Raw genomic sequence first — 27,010 nt, forward strand, 5'->3', positions numbered from 1 at the left:
AGCATTACGCTGTTTTAAGAACTATCTCTAAGGGATCAAAGTGACCACAGCAACTAGAAAGATTAGATAGGAACCTTAGGAGACAATAAGTTTATGTTAAAAGGGGAGGAACAACTCAGAAAAGGAGGGTGAGAATGGTTGCACAACTCGAAAAATGTAATCAATGTCAGTAAATTGTACATGTAGAAACTGTTCAATTGGTATACAGACATGTATTGCTATGTATATTCTCAACAATGAAAACACAATTTAGTAAAAAAAAAAAACAAAAAATTCATTGTTCTACTGTGAAGATTTCATTAAATGGTGAGAAGTACCTTTCTTCAGCTGATTAAAGCAATTAGATAAAGCTTCAACTTGCTGTATTTCTAACATGCTGACTACTCTTGCCTTCTGCAGCTTTCTAAACAAGGTTAATCCTGGAGAGTGATACCATGACACCATCACCTCTCCATGCAACTATCACCTCTCCAAAATCATGTATCCTCCTCCCAAGTGAAAACACAGTGTGTGCTGTCCAGCACTAAACAAATGTCCCAAATACTACATATCTACTACGTATCTCTGAGAAACAACAAGAACACAGAAGCAGCTGCACCAGGAATACATGTGGTCCTTATGGGAACACAGAAAAGGATAAGGATTCTCCAAGTTGATATAGTGCCATGCAAAACTGAGTTACCTTGCTGAAGCCTCAATTTCTATATTCGTAATCTCTTTTTTTTGCCAGATTTCAAGGGAAGACTATTTCAGAACCAGTTACTTTTATCTTCCCATTTTCTAAGAATTGGATACTTTTTAAAAATCTTATCTTTAACTATCAGGGACTCTATGCTTGAGTGTGTCTGAGAGAACATGAAGACATACTGTAATTGTTGGCTCATAAAGCAACATAAGAGGACACTGTGTGATTTAAAGTCAGGAAAGGTGCATGTCAGGGGTATATTATTTCGCCATATTTATTGAGTCTGTACATTGAACAAATAATCCAAGAAGCGGGACTGTATGAAGAACAACACAGCATCAAGATAAGACTCATTAACAACCTGTGATGTGCAGATGACACAACCTTGCTTGCTGAAAGTGAAGAGGACCAGAAGCAGTTCCTGATGAAGATCTAAGACTATGGCCTTCCGTATGGATTACACCTCAACATAAGGAAAGCAAAAATCCTCATAACTGGACCAGTGAGCAACATCATGATAAATGGAGAAAAGACTGAAGTTGTCAAGGGTTCCATTTTACTTGGATCCACAATCAACACCCATGGAAGCAGCAGTCAAGAAATCAAAAGATGCACTGCATTGGGCAAATATGCTGCGACAGACCTTTTTAAAGTGTTAAAAAGGAAAGATGTCACTTTGAGGACTAAGGTGCACCTGACCCAAGCCATGGTATTTTCAATCGCCTCATAAGCATGTGAAACCGAAGAAGTGATGCCTTTGAATTACGGCATTGGTGAAGAATACTGAATATACTATGGACTGCCAGAAGAATGATCAAATCTGTCTTGGAAAAAGTACAGCTCCTTAGAAGGGAGGATGTCAAGACTTCGTCTCTTGTATTTTGGACATGTCATCAGGAGGGACCAGTCCCTAGAGAAGGACATGATACTTGGTAAAGTAGACGGTCAGCAAAAAAGAGGAAGACCCTCAACGAGATGGACTGACACAGCGGCTGCAACAATAATAGCAACAATAGTCAGGATGCCGCAGGACTGGGCAGGTTTGGTCCTGTCGTACATAGGGTCTTTGTGAGTTGGAGTCAACACAATAGCACCTAACAACAACAACAACAAACATCATAATACTCCTAGGTGAAAAAGGATATGCAAGTAATGTGTAAGGTATAACTATTAGTGTTTAACCTTACAAATTCCTCATGAAGAGAAGCAGAAAAGAAAAAATGGGAACGAGAAAGGTGAAAATACCCAACAGAGTGGTAAAAATTTGGGAGACACAAAGAAGCGGCAAAGTTATTAACACCAGATCAGATCTCAGTCACAGATAGAAGAATGCTGAGAGGGGAAAAAAGAGCATCCAAAATCACTTGCCTTAAGTTTCAAAAAAGGTATTCCTAGAGAACGTTACCGCTGAGGAATCAATTCACTTAGATATTATATCATGAGTAAATGCTTCCAAATAACAACACAGATGGAGAAATATCACACCACAGGCAAGCTCAATTTCTAAAAAGGTTTACTAGCTTACCTGGAATCCACCTACTATGGAACAACAACAACAACAAAAATGCTTAAAGGGAAGCATGCTATGGTCAATGGAAACACCAATCCTTCACTGAGATAAGCTTATTATCAGGAATGTTTCCTAGGACTTGTTAGTGGGGGGTTGGGACAGAAAGATAAGGCTATTCATTAACCTTATTAATATCAGTATTTCCAAATCTGGATTAGAATTATGCATTAATTAATGTTGCCTGCCTTATTTTAAAAGCAAGAATAATAATTCAAGGAAGAGGAAACCATCAATTCCTGAAAGACCCTGGGTATTTTCAGGCCTTTAAGACTGAACAATGTGAAACTATCAATATTCAACTGTTAATTCACAAAAACAGCAACTTTATATGGTTCCACCTAATACATTCTCTAGCCTTGTAAGTAATTCAGCCTTATGAGGCTGCTGAAAAGCTCACCGCTGCTAAATGTCCAAAATCACTGAATTGCACTTTCAAAGCAAACCCTTTGTTCTGCTGTTTTTGATTGTCTACACATAGGAAAAAGGTTATGCTAGGAAAGTTGACTTCTCTGTCAGATATCTGAAAGTCAGAATGCATTTTCCACAGGAATAAAAGGTGGATAGGTCCCAAGGCTAAATCTCAAGGACTGTTTAACCTTAAAGTAGCTGAATACTTAACATGTACAACAAAGCCAAAAAGTACTGCAGTAATATAGGTAATTAAATAAACAAAATTTAAATTTGAAATAATTTTACGGCCCATTAATGTTGCTTGTAGAGAACAGATTTAACTTAAGCTAGGTCAATTTCTGGAGAGATTCTGAAGGGAATTTTTGGACATTTTCAAGGTGAATGGAGGCACTGGTTCTTTTTTATATCTGATTTAACTTCAAAAGGTACAACACCTTTCCTTTCCCTTCCCTTCATCTGTGTTCTACCAGCAATAATGTGAACCGTAATTATAAAGTAAAAATCTACATTACATTGACATTTTAAAAAACTCCAGGAAAGGCATGAATTCTGAACTAAATATTCTATCCTAAAAAGAGAAGCTCTTCCACAAAACCTTGCCCAGTCACTCACTGCATTTCTCCCCACTTGTTTCTTAATTCCTGGGATACTTTTTACTGTCCTTGCAGTGCCAGCATTTGTCTAAAAATGTATGTCCCTTACTACATTGTAACATCTTGAGGGATAATGTCTTACTCTCCTTGTGTCTCCTTTGGCATGCAGCACTGGGCTTTGACCCTATTGGTTTTCAACTAATAGAAATCATAAACCAAAACAGACCTCCGCTTTAGAAGAAAACAGATGGCATTACGCTTAAGCTACACCTACTTACAACTCATAATTCAATATATGGTAGAACAAACACAAGACTAGGGACCACCAATAGCTCTGCTACTGACTACCTGTGCAACCTTGAGTGAATTAAAAATCACTGAGGCCATAAACTTTTAGCATCAGGAACTCTGTACCATGGCTAAGTTCCCATCGGCTTTTCTTGACATCCTGCATTCAATAACCATTGACCACCATCGCCACTCCACACCTGTATGCAAAACCCTCACATAACAACCATGTAGGGATCTGCTTTAAATAAACACTAAAATTACAGCCTATCATCTCCTCACAGATGTCCTCCCATTCTACATAAAAAAGTAGGGTCTACAAAGGCATACACGGAACTGGGTCATTCCAAGCCTGGCTAAAAGAGGTTCTTTTTCTCACATTTCTGAAGTGAAGAGCAGGAACAGAAATTCTGGCAGGCCCTATCAGTAAGCAATGATTAAGAATATTCCATTAGTGTTGCACCTACTGCTTTTTATCAGCTTTGAGCATAACAGGAAGGCAATAAAGAATTTTCCAAAATCAGGCCCAAATGGGAACCAAAGCCTTAGCTCTCGATGAGAACAAGACCTAAAAATGAGCTCAGTTGTAATTATTTAAGTTGAAAACAGGGCCAAAGTTGTCTCTTTTAAAAAAACAAGAATTAGATGTCTAACAACAAATAAATTAAATTGGCTCAGCTCCACAGTGCTATTCAACAGAACTTTCTGTGGTGATAGAATTGTTCTATATCTGCATTGTCCGATATGGCAGTCACAGGCCACATATGATTGCTGACCACTTGAAACGTGGCTAGTGAGACTGGAGAACTGAATTTTTAATTTTAATTATTCTAAATTTAAATTTAAATAGCCAAATGTGGCTAGTGGCTACCATATTGGACATGGCAACTCCAGATTTTTAAGTCAAGGATTTTTAACAACCAGGCAAGATGTTACCCCAGGGGAAATTTGGCAATGCCTGGAGCCATTTTTTGGTTGTCACAACTGGGGAAGAAGGAGTTCTACTGGTATCTAGAAGATACGGACGCTGCTAAACATCCTGAAATACACAGGACGAAGAATTATTAGCCCCCACAGCAAAAAACTATTGAGTCTCAAAAAGCCAGTAGGAACGTGGTTGAGAAACTTGGCTCTAAATTTACTAAAGTATGGAGTTAAAAGTAAATGCAAAACAAACTGCAGTACACCTCACCAAAACATAATACCCATAAAAAAAAGAGATTTTCCAAGCAAAAGGAAAAGGTGGGGGCTGTTCCACAAGTTTAAAGCAGCAGGTTTTTACTAAAAAGTATATGCGTATGTTGAATAACTGAAGATTTTTAGCATCAAAGTAAATATAAATACTTCTTGTGGCATTTCTACTTGAATGATAACATAAGTACTGTGGGACTATGTGAGTGATTTATCCAATTACCCAAACATCTACAGGGCCTCTTACTTACGGGACAGACATACAGTACTGAGGTCTGAGCCTCCTAATCTCCTAGTCTGAATTCCTTGCCCCCTCAATTAACCTATCTGATTTCCTGAGATGTCACTAAGTTTTGATATAAGAAAACCGATATTGTATGTGGGTGGAAAAAAAGCAAGTCAAGACAAGAAAATGACTCTGTCATTACACTTCTACATATTACCCTGAAGAAAAAGCAAATGTACAGAATTATATTCGGACCAAAGGAAATGTACTGAGTGATTCCACTAAATGACAATAGCACACTACATTTTAGAGTGAGAGATATTACTTGAAATCTGAGAGGCTGGGTATCACATAATACTGTATGTAGTTTCTGTAGCCAGTATAAATTATGCAAGAATCAGTCTAAATAGGATCATTCAGGACTGCTCAAATAGCTCTCAAATTTGTATTACCAATATAGAATTTAACCGAGAATAGTTTCTCGAGGAAACAAGAATAATGGATTATAATTCAATGTTTTACTTCGATTCAAATTACTTTTCAGAACACAAAGTCCTCAACATTCATATTATGGCAATGCATTTTCTTTTCTGCCCACTTGCACCAAGAGAAATTGTTCATTACAAGGCCCTCTAATAGAAAAATTAGACACAGTCCTAGTTCTGAAAAACCTACATTCAGAATTTTCACTCTGAACTGAGGCAGAGACTTGGGGCCCACACATTTTGAATTCCTAAAAGATTACTGCAATTTCTGTGAACGCTCCGGCCTTAAAGCACCCCAGAGTTTCAGTACCTCTTCAAAGGAAGGTTTGAAGTTTCAGCTCTTTTATCACCAATTAACATTTAGGGAGCAACAACTATAATCTACTAATTGAATGCCAGAAAAGTAACGCTTAAAGCAGAATTTCAACCCACTCTGTTTTGCAGATTTGCCTATAAAGAACTATTGCTGGAGAAAAGATCACCCTACTTCTTTAGGTTTCTAAGTGGAATGACACAAAGCCCATCCCGCTTTCTTATGAAACTGGAAAGGCAACTACACTGAAAGGACACTTGTAGCATCATTTCGTATTCAATTACAGGTGTTACAAACATGATCTAGACCAGGGCTTCTCAGTCTTAACACTACTGACATTTCGAGGCAAATATTTTTCTGTTGTAGGGGACCACCCTGTGCACTGTAGGATGCTAAGCGGAACCTCTGGGTCTACCCACTAGGTGCCAGCAGCACAACCCCACATCCCACTTACAACGATCAAAAATGACTCCAGACATTGCCAAATGTCCCTTGGGGGACAAAATCACCCCTGGTTGAGAACCTCTGATCTAGACTGAAACTCCAAGTACTCATCAAAAGCCTGGACAGACTTTATTCCTAGCCAGGGAAAAAAAAACAAAACCATGTACGTCACCCCTGATATGGCGCAAGAAAATCATATTATCCTTTTCTTTTCTAATTGCTTTCCACCCAACCTATGCTAAACAACTGAGGAGGAAGAGAAGGAGGAGGAGGATATATCATTGTGCGCACATGAAGACATCTGGCTCCATGTGTACAATTACTCCCTTCAACTCTCCAATGACAAGAGAACTAATCTACAGCATCTGCTGCATTGAAAAATGACAAAATGTTATTTTTGCCAGTTTAAAATTAAAATGAAGCAGCCTTAGAACACCAGCACTGCCCTGAATTCCAAGTGTATGAAACTGGGTCTGGATCGAACTGGACAAGTAGACTCCCAAGCTTTAACAGGGCGAAGGACTTTAAAGGAGGCAGACCGTCAATTATTAAATGTAGAAATCCGTGAAAAAATCCAACCACTGGTTCTCATTTATAAACCCTAAATCCAGGACAAACAGAATTCATTTTACATGCCCGAGCAGTCAGCTAGGTACATCACGACGCTGTTCCCCAAGGGGAAACTGGAGGCAGGCGCTGCTACGGTGGAGTTCGGGTTGACACGAAGGTCTCTCCTCGCCGCTGGAATGGGGGAACCAGGAAGTTGTGGGGCAGCAGCGACCCTCAAAACTAAATTCACTATTTGAAGAACACCCACCCTTTCTGGATTCTAGAAGGGTTCTTAACCGGTGGACAGAAGCTACAGCAACACAATCACGTGGAGAACTTGTTAAACACGCAGATTCCGGTCCCGCCCCCCAGAGGTTCTGACCCGAGGGCGGAAAATCAGCATTTTTACAAAGGTTTCAAAGGGTCTCAGGTGATTCCTACGCACGCTAAAGTTGAAAACCCACTGTTTTAACATTTTTCTTCCTAACCTGGAGACCACAGAAAACCTATAGGTGTACAGTTGGTTCGGAAACAACCGGGGGCTTCTCTGCAGGCATTTCTGGGCCCGCAAACTGTTAGCTCCTGTCACCCAAAAGGGCGAGCGGAGCTCGGATCTGCCCCTCACCGAACCCTGGCAGGGCCCAAGGTCGGCCCCGCGGCCCCCGCACTGGGCTCCCGACCGAAGCCGGCCCGGCCCTCCCCGGCCCACGGGGACCCGAGGGAAGCCGGGCCCGGTGATGTGACCAGGCCCCGGCCGCGAGCGTCGGGCAACACGTCCTCCCGGCCAAGCCGCCTCAGCAGGGCCCGTTAGCCCCCGACTCCCTCTCCGGTCACCATGGCAGCTCGCGACCGGGAAGGAGTCTCCCCGGAGACGGGGGCCCTAGGCCGCAGCGCCAGCCCCCTCACCGTGCAGACCTTCTCCAGGGACGTGTCCATGGCAGGGGCAACCAGCACAGCCCGACGGTGGCCCGGCGCTCCCGGGCACTACTTCCGCCTCCCGCGCCAGGCCGTGGTTTCCACGCTGGCAGCGCTGACGTCCCCGCGCCCGCGGACGGCGGGGCGGAGAGGAGGAGGAGCCGCCGGACGGCGCCTCAGAGAGGGCAACCCGCGTGCTGCCGGAAGGCGGGGCCCCGCCGGGTGGGCGGGGCCCCGTCGGGGTGGGCGGGCCCCTCTAAGGCCTTCACGCCGGCCTGCCCTAACCGTCCCAGGTGAGAGGGGAGGATGGACAGCCTAGCCTTCCAAACGCGCTCTTTTCAGAGACCTGTAGCAGTAGTCAATATAGAAGTAAAATAATCACAAATTTTCAATTACGGAGTGAATATTTTGCAATACTAGCAAGGCACCTGCTCTTCTTGGCCAAGGCTTCCAAGAACCCCCACCGTTATCATCCCTGAGGAATGGAACAGGCCATCACCGAGAAGGGCGGGGCGAGCGAGCATTCTTGCGCCTGCGCGGGGCTGACAGTTTCCTAGGTGATCTGGGTTTAGGGCTCTCCCGGGCTGAACTCCGGAATGACCGCGGCTCAGAAGAGGCACGTATCAGAACTAGATTATTTGTTCCAGATTCTACCTCAGAATTCTAGACGGAACACACTTTGAAACAACTGTTCCAGCCTCCATGTCAAGCCACGATTATGACTGAGGTGATGGGTAATAATGGCAATAATAACAATATATCGGCAGCTGCTCTTCCATTGTATTTTATAGCACCCCTAGAAATCCTTATCTCCATTTCACAGGCTGATCTAGGTAGAGTTTAGACCCAGGCACCCTAACTCCAGTGCCTGTACACTACACTATACTGCGTCCCTAACTGATTCCAGCCCTGCTGTCTAATCGTAATGCGTTTCTAAGGAATGGGAGAGAGCGTACTCTTGCTTACCATATTTCCCAGATCCTAAGGAGGTAAACAAACGAATCCGAATCTACCGAGATTACGGTCAGTAACGCACTTCACCGCTAGAAGAAGACTGACGACGTTAAAACCACAAAACCATTGCCTTTATACGCATCTCTTCCCAAATCTGTGTAAATGGCTGGGTCAGGTTTTCAGTGTTGTAACAAAATATTCCGAACTATCTAACTTGTGTTTTGTAAATTGCCGGGCTATGTTAATAAAATTATTTTCTACTAAGGGAAACATTGCGTGCTGGTTGAGAGTGTACTGTGGGGACTGTTCTGATTTCCAAAGAGTGCAAATAGAGGAATGTTGATTTATGTCTTCTAGGAACTAAAAACTAAATATACCTCTGCTTGTGCAAAACAGAGGGAGCCCTGGTGGTGCAGTGGTTAAAGCGGTCGCTGCTAACCGAAAAGTTGGCGGCTCCAACCTACCAGCTGCATCGCAGGAGAAAGACATGGCAGTCAGCTTCCATAAAGACTTACACCCTTGGAAACCCTATGAGGCAGTTCTACTCTGTCCTACAGGGTCGCTATGAGTCGGAATCAAATCGCCTGCAGTGGTTTGGGTTTTGAGCAAAACAAGTAATTTTTCCAACATATCATGAAAATTTTCTAGCATTTAGAAAAATTGAAAGGATTATGCAGTGAACACACTGGTATTCACTGTCTAGATTCTACAATTAGCATTTCCCTATATATGTTTTTTGAAACCCTGGCGGTGTAGTGATTAAGAGCTACAGCTGCTAACCAAAAGGTTTGCGGTTGGAATCCACCAGGCGCTCCTTGGAAACTCTATGAGGCAGTTCTATCCTTTAGGGTCGTTATGGGTCGGAAATCAACTCCATGGCGATGAGTTTGGCTTTGGTTTTTGGTTATATTCGTTTTTAGAACTCCTGGTTGATGTAGTGGTTAAGAGCTACGGCTGCTGACCAAAAGGTGGGCAATTCGAATCCACTAGGCACTCCTTGGAAGCCCTATGGGGCAGTTCTACTCTGTCCTATAGGGTTGCTATGAGTCCCAGCCGCCTGGACAGCAACGGGTTGGTTTTTTTGGTTTTTGGTTCTCAAAAACGGTTTAACCTGTAAAGTTGGCGGTTCAAACCCACGGAGTTGTTAGGTGCTTGGAGTCCCTTCCGACTAGAGGCGCTGCGACAGACAGACCTGGTTACTGGTTCCAAAAGAGCATAGTCTTGAAAACCCTGTGGAGCACAGTTCTACTCTGACACAATGGGCTCTCCATGAGTAGGCATCCATGCCAGGACTCCAGGGCAACTAACATGTTTGCTTCACCACAAATGTACCCATCCACCAGCCCATCTTACGTTTTGATGCATTTCAAAGTCACAGCCATCAGTACATTTCACTCCTAAACACTTCAACATGAGTAGCATTAAAAACTAGTCATTTTTAAAGCCATATCCAAGTAACTGTGACATAATTTCATACTTTGAGGAAAGTTGCGTAAATAATATGAAGAATTCTCTTGAACTCTTCACTCAGATTTCCCGTGTTAACATTTTATTACACTTTATTTTTTCTCTTTCTCCGTATATGGTAAAGACATAATTACGTTAAAGATTTAACTCAATGTCCGTAGCAACACTGTTTATAATGGTGAAAATTAAAAATATATATATACAACAATATAATAGGCAATTGGTTAAATTATGGTACTTCCATAAAGTTGATTAAGACACGACCTTTAAAATATTGATATTGATATGGACATGGACAGATATGTTGTCAACTCAAAAATGTTGAGTTGGAACAAGTAAGGAATAATGAATGCATAATATGAGCCTTTATTTTTTAAAAAAAGAAATATATATATTTATATAAAATGTATAAAAATGACTATATGTAAATTTATATAGAAATATGAATAAATTTATATATAAAAATATAAGGACTGTAAAAATTCACCAAAAATGCTAACAGTGGTTATCTCTAGAAATGTTATCTTTTCTTAATTCTACTTTTTCGTTTCTCATACATGTTTTAGAATCAGGTGGAAAAAAAAGCATTCAATAGGACTTGTACCAGTTATTGACTTATTGTCTCCCACTTCCAACAGCATAGTTTTTGCTTGCTTTGTGAAAATGGATTTGGGCCCTTTAAATGTTTCTTTTGCCACCTGGCACCATATTAAGTTTTGTCACTAGAGGGCACTAGAGAGACATTGCAAGAGGGAAGTGGAAACAGCAGACGCTCCTTGGAAACCCTATGAGGCAGTTTTACTCTGTCCCTCAGCCGGCTATGAATCAGAATTGACTCCATGGCAACAGTTTTGGTTTTTGATTTGGTAAGCTCTATGGCACACTTCGTCCAGCAGCTTCTCCCAGTACTCCTTCAGGTAGCTTTGTAGCAGAGTACCACCTCCAGGGAGATGTCCATGAACAACTTAGCCTAGAGCGCAGATTTCCTGCAATTTCTGCTGGCACAGTGCTCCTCTGCCATTCAGTGAGCAAGGGCTGTGGCCTCCCAGGAAGGATGGGATCTCAGGCCTAGGGGTGGGGGCTCTTTCTTGGGTATTCTGTCTCAGTTCTAAGGGGTTGTGGCTGTTCCTTATGTCTACTGTTTCTGTAATTTTGAGTTCTCTTCTTACTAGCCAAACTTTTATTACTCCAACCCCCTGTTAAATTAATAATTCTCTAAATTAAACTTTCCCTGTTCAAATTATAGAAATGCTGATGGCATAGTGGTTAAGTGCTACAGCTGCTAACCAAAAGATTGGCAGTTTGAATCTACCAGGCACTCCCTGGAAACTCTATGGGGCAGTTCTGCTCTGTCCTATAGGGTAACTATGAGTCAGAATCCACTGGATGGCACCAATTTGGTTTTTTTTTTTTTTTTGGTCGTTGTTCAAATTGCAGTGTTATTTCTCTCTCCTCATTGGTTCAGACTGGTAGGATCAGACTAAAATCCTCTCTAAACTTATTCCACTAATTAGTTATTTTTTCCACAAATTAAACCCAAAACCCACTGCCATCAAGTCGATTCTGACTCATAGCGACCCTACAGGACAGAGTAGAACTGCCACATAGAGTTTACAAGGAGCACCTGGCGGATCTGAAGTGTCGACCACTTGGTTAGCAGCCATAGCACTTAACCACTACGCCACCAGAGTTTCCTTCCACAAATTAGTAGTCATATGTTTTTTATTGTAGCTGAAGTTTCAAAGGTTCAAAAAAAAAAAAAAGCATATTTGGGGTGGGGGAAAATGCTGTCTCTGTGATTAATTCACATTTTGTTTAGAAATTCTTCATTGATTTGCATGTTTGGATATGCATTAAATAAACATCTTCAACCCGTAAACCCATTGCCATCAAATCCAGCAGCTGGTGGATTTGCACTGGTAATCTTTTGGTTAGCAGCCTGAGGGCTTAACCACTGTGCCACCAGTGCTCCAAAACATCTTAAAAGTTATCTTTAATGTTGGGTTTTTCATAATTTCAGGTTTTTTATTTTAGACCCTCTTTATATTTTTTTTTATATAATTTAAGAGAATTTACAAAGATATTTCTTTTCACAAAGCTTAACAATGCAATATTAATTGAAATAAATTCAGTTGACTGCTTTATTATCCCACACCAATTATAGTTTTATAAAACAGTTACTTAAAAGAAAGCCAGTTAAAACAGAGAGAAACACTCTACTGCAAATATTTCTTCCAAATGGCACAGTTTCAAAATACCAAGTTGCAGGTAGGATCTATAATGTCCACCAGCCTTCTTAAGAAATCTGTTGCCACATTTTCATATTTGAGGTAGGGGAAAAGGATGAGGAAGTACTCCAAACTTTCAAGTAAGATTGAAGAGAGATAAAGTTTTAGACTCAGTACTTTGTTTCAGCTCCGGCCAACATTAAAATGGTCTGAAAATGATCATATTGATCTAAGTACCTTTCACATAAATTTGTGTCAGTGTCGAGGGTAAGCGTTGCCTAGGTCATAGAGACAATTCTGAGGCATGGTTTTTCCACATCAGAGGCAAAATGAGTTGATTTTATGACAATGGCTTAGTAACATTTCTGATAACAGGATAAATTAAGGCTTGGATGGGAGCCAGGCTTAGAATCCCTTCCTGCTAACTTGTTTCTTGCCTTCTTCCCCCAGCTAGAGCACCCTCTCTTTTCCTCTACATGCATGTTCAGATAGGGAGTGAGCAGGGGTGACTCCAAGGGGCTTTAGCCTCCTACTCCCAACTTCAGAATTTCAAACCCATCAACCCAAAACCATTCTACTCTGCATTATAGGGTCTCTCTGAGTTGGAATTGACTCAATGGCAATGGGTTTGTTTTTTTTTGTTTGTTTGTTTAACCCAAAAGCATTCAAACAAAAATGATTTTTCTTCAAAAGAAAATTATATAGAAAAAAGAAAATATTGTGCATAAAGTATAGCTATTTTTATAGCTCTGTAGCCACATTCTAAGCAAAATCCTGTGCTTACTGGGCAAACCCTGCTTCAAAGCAACGCGCCCCTTTTCAACTGGACTGCTGGTGGAGAAATTCTGGTGCCGCCATTAAGAATGAAGGATTTAGGTCTGGAATGAGGGGGTGGGTGGGTAAGGAAATCGTGAAGGAGGGAGAATTAGATAACGTTTCCTTGCTAGACTCCCTCTAACCTCATTTTCATTGATAAGGAGGAAGACAGTTCTTGCTTTGGTTTACTGCTCTGTGCCAGTACGTACAAGGACAACTGGTGTCTCAGAGGTGCGTGTTGAAGGGGCACCAAACCCGTAAACCACACCCACTGCAGTAGAGTCAATTCCAACTTATAGAGACCCTATAGGACAGAGTAGAACTCCCCCAAAGGGCTTCCAAGGCTGTAAATCTTTATGGAAGCTGACTGCCGCATCTTTCTTCCTGGGAGTTACCGGTGGGTTCAGACTGCTGAACTTTCGGTTAGTGGCCTAGCACTTTAACCACTACATCACCAGGGCTCCTTTAAAGGAGAACAAAGAACTTAAATGCTACCTTTGTGGAGGGGGGTCTTAGATGATTGTTTCATCTGCTCATTGGAAAACAGGTCTGTGGGTCTTGAAGTCTTTTAGGCATAGCAGTCTTTTGTTAGTGGGAATTTCAGGATGCGCAAAAGAAGTTAGAAGATTTTGGACACCGCTGCCCACTTGGTGGTCCTTTATTAAGCCACGATCCGTTTAGATAAGATGAAATAAAAACAATTACAATAAGTCTCATTGTAATCATCTTAATGTACTTTTAATGTGATCCTTAGTTGTAAATTGAAGCTAGGTTCCCACACCAGTGCTTATTCCCTGCTGAAAGATTTCCTAACACAACTCCCCCTTTTACGTTGGAATGCAGCATTTCAGTTCTACAGGCATCCCCCACTGTTCAGGGGCATCAATGCTGCATGTCTGTGTTGCCTCCTTATTGCCAGAGGACTCTGAATCGTGCTTCCAGGGATCATGAGGCATCAGGGTAATGAATTCCTTTATCTTAAAGCAACTCTTGTTTGAAAGCCATGTGGGTTCTTTAGCATTTGCTGTGGTATTTATGGTCTTTAACTATTGAATTTTGTACTGCTTGTAAGAAGAGATACCCAGCCCCAAACCCAGTGCCGTCGAGTCGAAGAAGAGACAAGTATCAGCAATGCTTGCAGAATCATCTAAACCTTCGAAGCATTCTTTTCGCATTCCCTCAGCTTCCACTAAGTAAGTATGTTGAACTGCTTGATGAAGGACCACCATGGATTGTGGAAGGAGCCCTGGTGGCACAGTGGCTAAGTGCTCAGCCACTAACCGAAAAGTCGACAGTTTGAACCCACAAGCCACTCTGTAGGAGAAAGATGTGGCAGTCTGCTTTCATAAAGTTTGATAGCATTGGCAACCCTATGGGGCAGTTCTACTCTGTCCTATGGGGTTGCTATGAGTCGGAATCGACTTGACAGAAATGAGTATGTATTTTGGAGGTGACAGAAGAACAAACAAACAAAGAACAAACAAATCTGTACACCCAGAAAGTTCCTTAGAAGCAAGGATGACGAAACTTCATCTCACGTACTTTGGACATGTTATCAGGAGGGACCAATCCCTGGAGAAGGACATCATGTTTGGTAAAGTAAAGTGTCCGTGAAAAAAAAAGGAAAACCCTCAACAAAATAGATTGACACAGTGGCTGCAAAAATGGGCTTAAGCATAGCAATGATTATGAAGATGGTGCAGGACCAAGCAATGTTTTGTTCTGTTTTATTTACGGTCGCTGTGAGTCAGAACTGACTCGATGGTACCTAACAGCAACAACAATACATTTACAGATTGATAAGGAGCCCTGGCCTTACTGGGTCTGTGAGAAGTAAAGGAGTCAATGTATTAGAGTGTTTTTTTTTAGTAGAGACCTAGGAAGCCCTGGTAGCAAAGGTTAAGTGCTTGGCTACTAACTGAAGGGTCGGCAGATCGAACCCACTAGTGGCTCTGCTTAAGAAAGACCTGGGATCTGCTCCCATAAAGATTATAGCTTAGGGAATCTTCTGTAAAGATTTCAGCATTGGAAGCCCTGTGGGGCAGTTCCACTCTGTCCTGTAGGGCTGCTATGAGTCAGAATCGACTCGCTGGCCCATAACAACAAGAAGTAGAGAACTGACACATATGATAAATTCTTATTGAATATTAGTTTCATTCCTCTTAGGGTTGCCAGATTTAGCAAAATACATAAATAAGTACACCAGATACAGGATGTCTAGTTCACTTTGAATTTCAGATGAGCAACGAATAGCTTTTTGATATAAGTACGTTGCAAATATTACATAGAACATACTTATACTAAAAAGGTATTCACTGTTTCTTTGAAATTCAAAGTGAGCTGGGCATCCTGTATATTACCTGGAGATCCCATTCCCTCCTTCACCCTACTTTCCTGCTTCCAGTTTCCCCTTTGAGGAGCCCAGTGTTGCTCTCTCTCTTTCTCTCTAACAAATTCAGTTAAGGGAATTGTGTAGATATTATTAGGGAAATGTATGTTTGTTTTTTCACAGAGCCTCAATAATTTTCTCTAATTTAAGCAGGAATTGTATTTTTTTTTAAAGGGGATTTCAAATACAAATTTTACAAATTTCCACAGCACACAGCTCAATGTCTGGCACATATTGGTGCTTAATAAATACTTATCAGTTGAACGAACGAATAAGCAAATGGCTGATAAACAGATCATCCTAATCTGTCTATGCTGAGAAATGAGTAGTTTGATTTCAGCTAACATGACCAACTGCTGTTAGGCTGGCCCACCGGAGTGCAGAGAAAGAAGATAAAGAGCGGTGTAGTAGACTGAATAGTGCCCCCCCGCCAACCCCAGCAAAGATGTTCGTATCCCAATCCCTGGAATCTGTGACTATATTACCTTACATGGCAAAAGGATTTAATTTTTAAATTAAGGATCTTGAGAGAGGGAGATTATCCTGGATTATCTAGGTGGGCCTAATGTTATCAAAAGGGTCCATAGAGGAGGAAGGCAGAAGGGTAAGAGTAAGAAAAACTATGTAACAACAGAAACAGAGGGAGATCAGAAAATGCTAAGCTGCTGGCTTTGAAGATGGAGGATGGGTCTATGAGTCATCTAGACACTGGAAGAGGTAAGGCAGTGAATTCTCCCCTGGAACCTTCATTGAGAACTCAGTCCTAAAGGCAGAGCCAACATGGTGCTAAAGACAGAAGCTCCGCACCATCCCTCTGCAGCAAAGATCTGTAAAACAGATCCAAACATCAAATGAAATGCTAAGCATCAAATGAAGGAATGAAGAACTCGGTCAAGCACCCAATGGAACAAAAAACTCACAGAGAACAGAGAACAAGTAGAGCTATGGAGACCTATGCATTGGAGGTCCCCTAATAGCTAACGTGGCACAGATTCACCATCTTGGACTACAGCCACCAAGGGAATGCAGACAGGGAGTACAAGAAGGCAACTTCACGAAGCTTCCATCAGGAGACAGTGCACCTGGTAACCAGGGATACACGCTTTCCCACCCCCCGCTCTTCTTCCCTCAGCACAGCCTCTGCCACTTTCCAATGGGCCATGGTTGCTCGGCCGGAGAGATACCAGCGCACTGCCACCCAGGTCCACCATGCCCCCACTGCCCAGCCCCTTCAGCACCATTTTTTTTGTTTTATTGTTTTTTTGGCTTTTTTGTTGCTTCTTTCTCTCTCTCCCTTTCCTTTCTCCTACCCAGCCAGTCCCATGTGGCATCCCCTCCCCTCCTTGACAAGCTATGATTTTTGGTTTGTTTGCTTTGTTCTTTTTTTTTTTTTTTTTCCTGTTTCTTCTATCTTCTTTCCTTTCTCCTGCCCACCCAGCCCTGTGCACTGCTCCCTGCCCCTTCTTGAGGGGCCATGCTGCACCATTCAGCTGGAGTGTTACTGCACATGGCCTTCCCGGTCTCTGTTGCCCTTAATGACCGGCTCGCTCAGAGCCATTTTATTTGTTTATTTTTGTTTTTTTCTTTTTTCTGTTGTTGCGTCTCACTCTCTCCCTTCCTTTCCTTTCCAACACCCACCTAGCCCCGTATGCTGACCTCTCTTCGTGGCCTGCTGTGATGTACCACTCGGCTAGAGAGCCTCTGGCACACGACCTCCCTGGGTCTGCACCGTCTCCATAGGCTGGCTCCCTCAGGGCCATATTTTTTTAATTTTTCTTTATCGTTTCCCTTCTTTTTCCATCACCCTCCCACCTACGCCCTGTGCTGCCTCTGCCCCTTCCTAACGGGCCATGCCATGCCATCTGGCAAGAAAGCTCACCACCATCCCAATTCTACCCACCCCCAATGGGTGGTTCCCCCCCCACCACATATTTTTGTTGTTGCTTTTATTTTTTTTAATCATTATTTTGTTGGTTGGTTGGTTTCTTCTCTCTCTTTCCCCGCTTTCCTTTCCTTTCTCCCTCCCACCTAGACCTGTTCACTGCCCATGCTCCTTCTTGACAGGCAAAGCCACACTGCTTGGCTAGAGAGCTACCGGCACATGGCCTCCTTGGGTCTGCCCCGCCCCCACTCAACAAATCCTAACGCATCGCCATTTTATTTACTTTTTTGTCTTTTTTCCTTCATTCTTTCAGCTTTTGTTTCTCTCTCTCCTTTCACCCACCCACTTAGCTCTGCATATCATATCCTCTCCTTTCCTTCTTGCCTGTTTGCACAGTGAGCCGAGTGCCGTACCCCTGAGCAGCACCAATGCATTCCCCCGGATCCCACACTGCACTGCCCCAACCCCACCCCACTGGCCCAAGTTTGTGCCACAAATAACCCATCCCTGCTCCTCCACTGCCACTGGACCCACCCTGCTGCACCATAGCTGAATGCCTGGCCCTGCCCACCTGGACTAGGTGGGAGAAGTACCATGCCCACAGTTGAGCAAGCAACAAAACACACCCAGCCTGCCTGCCCAGTCGTAACCAAATAAAACAAAAAAGCAGGATGAAACAATCAAATCTACAATCAAAAAATGAAGAAAATAACTCCGGAATGTCCAGGAGACAGCAGACACTATCAAAACACATTAAAAAACTGGAGAGGATGGGTCCAGAAAGCTATCAAAATAAAACACCAGGTGACCTCCTGGTAGAAGAAAAGGCACTGGAACTACCTGATAGGGAATTCAAAACTCAAATATTCAGGGCTCTCCAACAGATGAAGGAAATTGCAGGCAAAAATAAGAAAAAATAGACAAAATCATGGAAAACACAGACAAAATCAGGGAAAATGCAGGTAAAGTAATGGAAGAATTCAGGAAAATAATACAGGAACAAAATGAAAAGTAAACAACTAGAAATCATACAAAAACAGCAATTAGAAACCCAAAAGATAAACAACAAGATTTCAGAAGTGGACACTGCAATAGAAGGTTTTAGGAGCAACTTTGAAACAATGCAAGACAGGATTAGCAAAATTGAAGACAAATCCTTGGATACCATTTTGTTTGAGGAAAATTCAGAGAAGAGAATGAAGAAAAATGAAACCCTGAGAACGATGTGGGATACAATCAAAAGCAAAAATCTGCATGTGATTGGAGCTCCAGAACAGGTGAAGAAAAGGAAAAACACAGACAGGATAATTGGAGATTTGCTGACAGAAAATTTCCCTAATATCATGAAAGATGAAAAGCCAACTATCCAAGAAGCTCAATGAACCCCATATAGGATAGACCCCAAAATAAAATCATTAAGACATACCATCATCACACTCACTAAAACCAAAGACAAAGAATCCTGAGAACAGCTCACGAAAAATGAAAAGTCGCATGAAAAGGGGAAGCAATAAGACTAAGTTCTGATTACTCAGCAGAAACCATGTAGGCAAGAAGGCAATGGGATGACATATATAAAATCTTAAAAAAAAAACTGCCAACCAAGTATAATGTATTCTGCAAAACTCTGCCTAAATATGATGGCAAAATTAGGACATTTTCAGATAAACAGAAATTAAGGGAGTATGTAAAAACCAAACCAAACTTACAAGAATTATTAAAGGCAGTCCATTTACAAATCACATCAGATGACAACCTGGATCTAAGACATAAGACAGCATTAGCCAGATACCAACCTAGATAATGAATTCTCAAGGATAAAACAAATTTAAAACAAGGAAGGAGAGAGGTCAATCTGTAAATGATAACAACATTAGAACAATAACAGGGAATAAATAGTGTAGGTATAGAGCTTTCATGTGGAGAGGCAGTCAAGGCAATATCAAATAATAAAAGACTGGTTTAAACTTAGGAAGATAAGGGTACATTTCAAGGTAACCACAAAGAAAGTTAACAAATCTACTCATCAAAATAAAGAAGAAAAACATAAAGTCTTAGTACACACAAAATCTATAAAAATGAAAGAAAAAAAAATCCACAAACAAAAGGAATTCAACACAGAAGAGTAAGAGGAACAAAGAAAACATGAGCACCACAAAAAAAGTACCAGAAAAATGATAGCCCTTGTGGCATAGTGGTTAAGAGCTCAGGCTGCTAACCAAATGGTCGGCAGATCGAATCCTCCAGCCACTCCTTGGAAACCCCAGGGGGCAGTTCTACTCCATCCAGTAGGAATGCTATGAGTTGGAATTGACTTGGCAGCAAAGGTTTTTTCTTTTGTTTTTAAATCAGTAATCACACTGAACATAAATGGCTTAAATGCACCCATAAAAAGACAGAGAGTGACAGGACCAATAAATATGCTGTTTACAAGAGACACACCTTAGACACAAAGATATAAATTTATTAAAAATCAAAGGATTAAAAAAAAATCAAGCAAACAGCAACCAAAACAGAGCACGAGTGGCAGTACTAATCTAAGATAAAATAAACTTTAAAACAAAATCCACCGTAAAGGGTAGGGAAGGACATTATACCATGAGGACATAAGCATAATAAATATCTACACAACCAATGACAGGGCTCTAAAATACATAAAACGAATTCTTAACAGCACTGAAAAGAGAAATTGACAGTTCCACAATAATACTAGGAGACTTCAACACACCACTCTTGGTATAGGACAGAACATCTAGAAAGAAATTCAAGAAAGATCAAGAAAATCTAAAGGACACAATCAACTAACTTGACCTCACAGACATATATAGAACTCTCCACTCAAAAACAGCAAAGTACACATTCGTTTTCAATGCACATGGAACGTTCTCTAGAATAGATCAACATCTTAGGTTACAAAGCAGGCCTCAACAAAACCCAAAACAATGAGATAGTACAAAGCATCTTCTTTGATCACAATACCATAAAAGTAGAAATTAATAATAGGAAGAGCAAGGAAAAAATCAAATACATGGAAATTGAATATCACCTTGCTTAAAAACCACTGGGTAAGAGAAGAAATCAAAGTTGGAATAAAAAAATTCCTAGAATCAAACGAGAATGAAAACACATCATACCAAAACCTTTCGCACACAACAAAGGCAGTCCTTAGAGATCAATTCATAGCAACAGATAAAAAAAAAAAGAAGGGCACAAAATAAAAATATTAGCAATACAACTCAAACAAATAGAGAACAGCAAAAGAAGCCCACAGCCACCAGAAGAAAGGAAATAATTAAGGTCAGAGCAGAAATAAATGAACAGAGAACAGAAAACCAATAGAAAGAATTAACAAAACCAAAAGTTGGTTCTTTGAAAGGATCAACAAAACCAACAAACCACTGGCCAAATTGACAAAAGAAAACAAGAGTGGATGCAAATAACCCAAATAATAAATGAAATGGGGGTCATTACAACAGACCCAACTAAAATAAAAAGGATCATAACGGAGTACTATGAAAAACTATACTCGGACAAATTTGAAAACCTATAGGAAATGGACACATTTCTAGAAACACACTACCTACTTAAACTAACACAAACTGAGATAAAAAATCTGAACAGACCCATAACAAAAGGAGAGATTGAAAAGATAATAAAACAAAACTCCCACCAAAAAAAACCCTGGCCTCGATGGCTTCACTGGAGAATTCTACCAAACATTCAGAGAAGAGCTTGCACCAGTACTACTCAAACTATTTCAGAACATAGAAAAGGAAGGGATAGTTCTGAATTCATTCTATGAAGCTAGCATAACCCTGATACCGAAGCCAGCCAAAGACAACACACAAAAAAGAAATTTACAGGCCCAAACCTCTCATGAATATAGATGTGAAAATTCTCACCAAAATTCTAGCCAATAGAATTCAGCATCATATAAAATATAATACATCACAACCAAGTGGAATTCATACCAAGTATGCAAGGATATTTCCACGTCAGAAAATCAATCAACGTAATCCACCACATGAATAAAACAAAAGAATCACATGATCATCTCGATCTATGCAGAAAAGGCATTCAACTAAGTTCAACACCTATTCCTGATAAAAACTCTCAATAAAATAGGTATAGAATGGAAATTCCTCAACATAGAAAAGGGCATCTATACAAAACCAACATGCAATGCCACCAGTATTCAGATACCAACTGGGTCACCCATGGAGGACAGGTTTCAGCTGAGCTTCTAGACTAAGACAGTCTAGGAAGAAGGACCCGGCAGTCTACATCTGAAAAGCATTAGCCAGTGAGAACCTTATGAATAGCAGCAGAACATTGTCTGATATAGTACTGGAAGATGAGCCCCCCAGTTTGGAAAAAAAACTCTAAAAATGACTAGGGAAGACCTGCCTCCTCAAAGTAGAGTCGACCTTAATGACGTGAATGGAGTAAAGCTTTCGGAACCTTCATTTGCTGATGTAGCAGGACTCAAAATAAGAAGAAAAAGCTGCAAACATCCATTAATAATTGAAGCCTGGAATGTACGAAGTATGAATCTAGGAAAATTGGAAGTCATCAAAAATGAAATGGATTCTATAAACATTGATATCCTAGGCATTAGTGAGCTGAAATGGACGGGTATTGGCCATTTTGAATCGGCCAATCATATAGCCTACTATGCTGGGAATGACAACTTGAAGAGGAATGGTGTTGCATTCATCGTCAAAAAGGGTGTTTCAAGATCTATTCTGAAGTACAACGCTGCCAGTGATAGGATAATACCCACACGCCTACAAGGAAGACCAGTTAATACGACCATTATTCAAATTTACACACCAACCGCCAGGGCCAAAGATGAAGAAATTGAAGATTTTTATCAGCTGCTGCAGTCTGAAATTGATTGAACGTGCAATCAAGATGCATTGATAATTACTGGCAATTGGAATGCGAAAGTTGGAAACAAAGAAGAAGGATCAGTAGTTGGAAAATATGGCCTTGGTGAAGGAAACAATGCCAGAGATCGAATGATAGAATTTTGCAAGACCAACGACTTCGTTGCAAATACCTTCTTTCACCAACATAAATGGTGACTATACACATGGACCTTGCCAGATGGAACGCACAGAAATCAAATAGACTACACCTGTGGAAAGAGACTTGTCAGTCAGAACAAGGCCAGGGGCCAACTGTGGAACAGACCATCAATTGCTCATATGCAAGTTCAAGCTGAAACTGAAGAAAATCAGAGCAAGTCCACAAGAGCCAAAATATGACCTTAAATACATCCCACCTGAATTTAGAGACCATCTCAGGAATAGATTTGATGCATGGAACACTTGTGACTGAAGACCAGAGGAGTTGTGGAATGACATCAAGGACATCATACATGAAGAAAGCAAGAGGTCATTGAAAAGACAGGAAAGAAAGAAAAGACCAAGATGGATGTCAGAGGAGACTCTGAAACTTGCTCATGAACATCACACAGCTAAAGCAAAAGGAAGAAACGATGAAGTAAAAGAACTGAACAGAAGATTTCAAAGGGCCTCTCGAGAAGACAAAGTAAAGTATTATAATGACATGTGCAAGGAACTGGAGATGGAAAACCAAAAGGGAAGAACACGCTCGGTCTTTCTCAAGCTGAAAGAACTGAAGAAAAAATTCAAGCCTCGAGTTGCAATAGTGAAGGATTCCATAGGGAAAATTTTAAACGACACAGGAAGCATCAAAAGAAGATGGAAGGAATACACAGAGTCATTATACCAAAAAGAATTAGTCAATATTCAACTATTTCAAGAGGTGGCATATGATCAGGAACCGATAGTATTGAAGGAAGAAGTCCAAGCTGCTCTGAAGGCATTGGCAAAAAACAAGGCTCCAGGAATTGATGGAACATCAATCGAGATGATTCAACAAACAGGTGCAGCACTGGAGGTGCACACTCGTCTATGCCAAGAAATATGGAAGATGGCTTCCTGGCCAAGTGACTGGAAGAGATCCATATTTATGCCTATTCCCTAGAAAGGTGATCGAACCGAATGTGGAAATTATAGAACAATATCATTAATATCACACGCAAGCAAAATTCTGCTGAAGATCACTCAAAAATGGCTACAGCAGTATATCGACAGGGAACTGCCAGAAATTCAGGCTGGTTTCAGAAAAGGACGTGGAACCAGGGATATCATTGCTGATGTCAGATGGATCCTGGCTGAAAGCAGAGAATACCAGAAGGATGTTTATCTGTTTTATGAACTATGCAAAGGCATTCGACTGTGTGGATCATAACAAATTATGGATAACGTTGCAAAGAGTGGGAATTCCAGAACACTTAATTGTGCTCATGAGGAACCTTTACATAGATCACGAGGCAGTTGTTCAGACAGAACAAAGGGATACTGATTGGTTTAAAGTCAGGAAAGATGTGTTTCAGGGTTGTATTCTTCCACCATACCTATTCAATCTGTATGCTGAGCAAATAATACGAGAAGCTGGAGTATATGAAGTAGAACGGGGCATCAGGATTGGAGGCAGACTCATTAACAACCTGCATTATGCAGATGACACAACCTTGCTTGCTGAAAGTGAAGAGGACTTGAAGCACTTAAGAAAACAAAAATCCTCACAACTGGACCAATGAGCAACATCATGATAAACGGAGAAAGGATTGAAGTTGTCAAGGATTACATTTTACTTGGATCCACAATCAACAGCCATGGAAGCAGCAGTCAAGAAATCAAAAGACGCGTTGCATTGGGTAAATCTGCTGCAAAGGACCTCTTTAAAGTGTTGAAGAGCAAAGATGTCACCCTGAAGACTAAGGTGAGCCTGACCCAAGCCATGGTATTTTCAATCACATCATATGCATGTGAAAGCTGGACGATGAATAAGGAAGACCGAAGAAGAGTTGACGCCTTTGAATTGTGGTGTTGGCGAAGAATATTGAATATACCATGGACTGCCAAAAGAATGAACAAATCTGTCGTGGAAGAAGTGCAGACAGAATGCTCCTTAGAAGCCAGGATGGCGAGACTGTGTCTTACATACTTTGGACATGGTGTCAGGATGGATCAGTCCCTGTAGAAGGACATCATGCTTGGCAGAGTACCGGGTCACCGGAAAAGAGGAAGACCCTCAACGAGGTGGATTGACACAGTGGCTGCAGCAGTGAGCTCAAGTATAACAACGATTGTAAGGATGGCTCAGGACCGGGCAGTGTTTCATTCTGTTGTGCATAGGGTTGCTATGAGTTAGAACCGACTCGATGGCACCTAACAACAACAACAACAGCATACAAAACCAACAGCCAATATCATTCTTAACAGAGAGGGGCTGAAAATCATCCCCCTGAGAAGAGGAACAAGACAAGAATGCCCTTTATCGCCACTCCTATTTAACATTGTGCTGGAAGTCCTAGCTAGAGCAGTAAGGCAAGAAAAAGAAATAAAGGGCATCCAAATTGGTAAGAAAGATGTAAAACTATCCCTATTTGTGAATGACATGATACTATGCATAGAGAACTCAAAGGATTCCACAAGAAAACTACTGGAACTAATAGATTCAGCAGAGCAGCAGGATACAAGATAAACATACAGAAATCATTTGGATTCCTATACACCAATAAGCAAACTACAAAAAGGAGATCAGGAAAGCAATACCATTTATAATAGCCCCTAAAAAAAAAATGAAATACTTAGGTATAAATCTAACCAGGGATACAAAAGGCCTATAGAAAAAAACCATAAAACACTGCTGTCAGAAACCAAACAAGATCTACATAAATGGAAAAACATACCATAATCATGGATAGGTAGACATAACATTGTGAGAAAGCCAATTCTTCCCAAAGCAATCTACAAATGCAATGTAATCCCAAGCCAAATACCAACAGCATTCTTTAATGAAATGGAAAAACTAATCATTATATGGAAAGGAAAGAGGCCCTGGATAAGTAAAGCACTACTGAAGACAAAGAATAAAGTAGGAGGACTCACACTACCTCTGACCTCAGAACCTATTATACGGCTACGGTATTGAAAACAGGCTGGTACTGGTATGATGACAGACACATTGACCAATGGAGCAGAATCTAGAACCCATATGTAAATCCATCCACCTAAAGTTACCTGATCTTCGACAAAGGCCCAAAGTCCATTAAATGACAGTCTTTTTAACAAATGGTGCTGGCAAAACTGGATGGCCATCTGAAAAAAAATGAAACAGGACCTACCTCACACCATACACGAAAACTAATTCAAAATGGACTCAAGACCTGAATATAAAACCAAAAACCATAAAGATTGTAGAAGAAAAGATAGGGTCAACGTTATAGGCCCTAATACATGGCATAAACAGCATATAAACCATAACGAACAATATGCAGACATCAGAAAATAAGCTAGATAACTGGGATCTTCCAAAAATTATACAGTTATGCTATCAAAAAGCTTCACTAAAAGAGTAAAAAGAGAACCTACAGACTGGGAAAAAATTTTTGGCTTTGACAAATTCAACAAAGTTCTAATCTCTAAAATCTATGGGAAAATCCAACACCTCTACAACAAAAAGAGAAATAATCGAATTAAAAAATGGACAAATGAAATGAACCGACACTTCACCAAGAAGACATTCAGGCAGCTAACAGATACGTGAGGAAATGCTCTAAATCACTAGTCATTAAAAAAAAGTCATTAGAGAAGTGCAAATCAAAACTACAATGAGATACAATTTACCTCAACACTACTTGCACGAATCAAAAGAAACAGAAAATAACAAATATTGGAGAGACTGCAGGGATCTTGGAATTCTTAGGCACTACTGGTGGGGATATAAAATGGTATAACCATTTTGGAAAACAATACAACGCCTCCTTAAAAAGCTAGAAATAGAAATACCATATGATCCAGCAATCCTACTCCTAGAGAAATAAGAACAATCTCATGAGTAGACATATGCACACCCATGTTCATTGCAACATTATTCACAATAGCAAAAAGACAGAAACAACCTAAGTGAATCTGGAGCGCATTACACTGAGTGAAATAAGTCAATTACAAAAGGACAAATACTGTATGCGACCACTATTATAAAAACTCATGAAAAGCTTTACACACAGAAAGAAACAATCTGATAAGCAGTAACATTGGTGAAAGGTAAGATGGTACACAATACCGGGGAAGACAGCACAACTTGACCAAGGCAAGGTTATAGAAGCTTCGTAGACACATCCAAAATCTCTGAGGGACAGAATTACTGGGCTGAGGGCTATGGGGGCCATGGTCTTGGGGGACATCTCGCTCAATTGGTATAACATAGTTTATAAAGAAAATGTTCTACATCCTACTTTGGTGAGTAGTGTCTGGGGTCTTAAAAGCTTGTGAGTGGCCGTCTAAGATACATCACTGGTCCTACCTCATCTGGAGCAAGGGAGGATGACGAAAACCAAAGACACAAAGGAGAGATTAGTCCAAAGGACTAATGGACCACCACTACCATGGCCTCCACCAGACTGAGTCAAGCACAACTAGATGGTGACTGGCTACCGCCACCAACTGCTCTGACAGCGATCACAATAGAGGGTTCCAGACAGAGCTTGAGAAAAACGTAGAAC

General features: G+C 41.0%; 1 protein-coding gene across 3 annotated transcripts in view; it reads right to left on the minus strand.

Moving 5' to 3' along the window:
* PDXDC1 (pyridoxal dependent decarboxylase domain containing 1) overlaps positions 1–7,843 on the minus strand; it is a 62,832-nt gene extending 54,989 nt beyond the window's left edge. For 2 of the 3 annotated variants that reach the window (XM_049902790.1, XM_049902789.1), the window contains exon 1: positions 7,662–7,843. In XM_049902790.1, coding sequence (XP_049758747.1) covers positions 7,662–7,691 — 30 coding nt within the window. In that variant the 5' untranslated portion in view covers positions 7,692–7,843. The remainder of the gene's footprint in view (positions 1–7,661) is intronic. The other variant, XM_049902791.1, reaches the window with a different exon arrangement.
* Between the last annotated feature and the right edge of the window lie 19,167 nt (positions 7,844–27,010).

This window comes from Elephas maximus, chromosome 12 (assembly GCF_024166365.1).
Source record: "Elephas maximus indicus isolate mEleMax1 chromosome 12, mEleMax1 primary haplotype, whole genome shotgun sequence".
Classification (NCBI taxonomy): Eukaryota; Metazoa; Chordata; class Mammalia; order Proboscidea; family Elephantidae; genus Elephas; species Elephas maximus.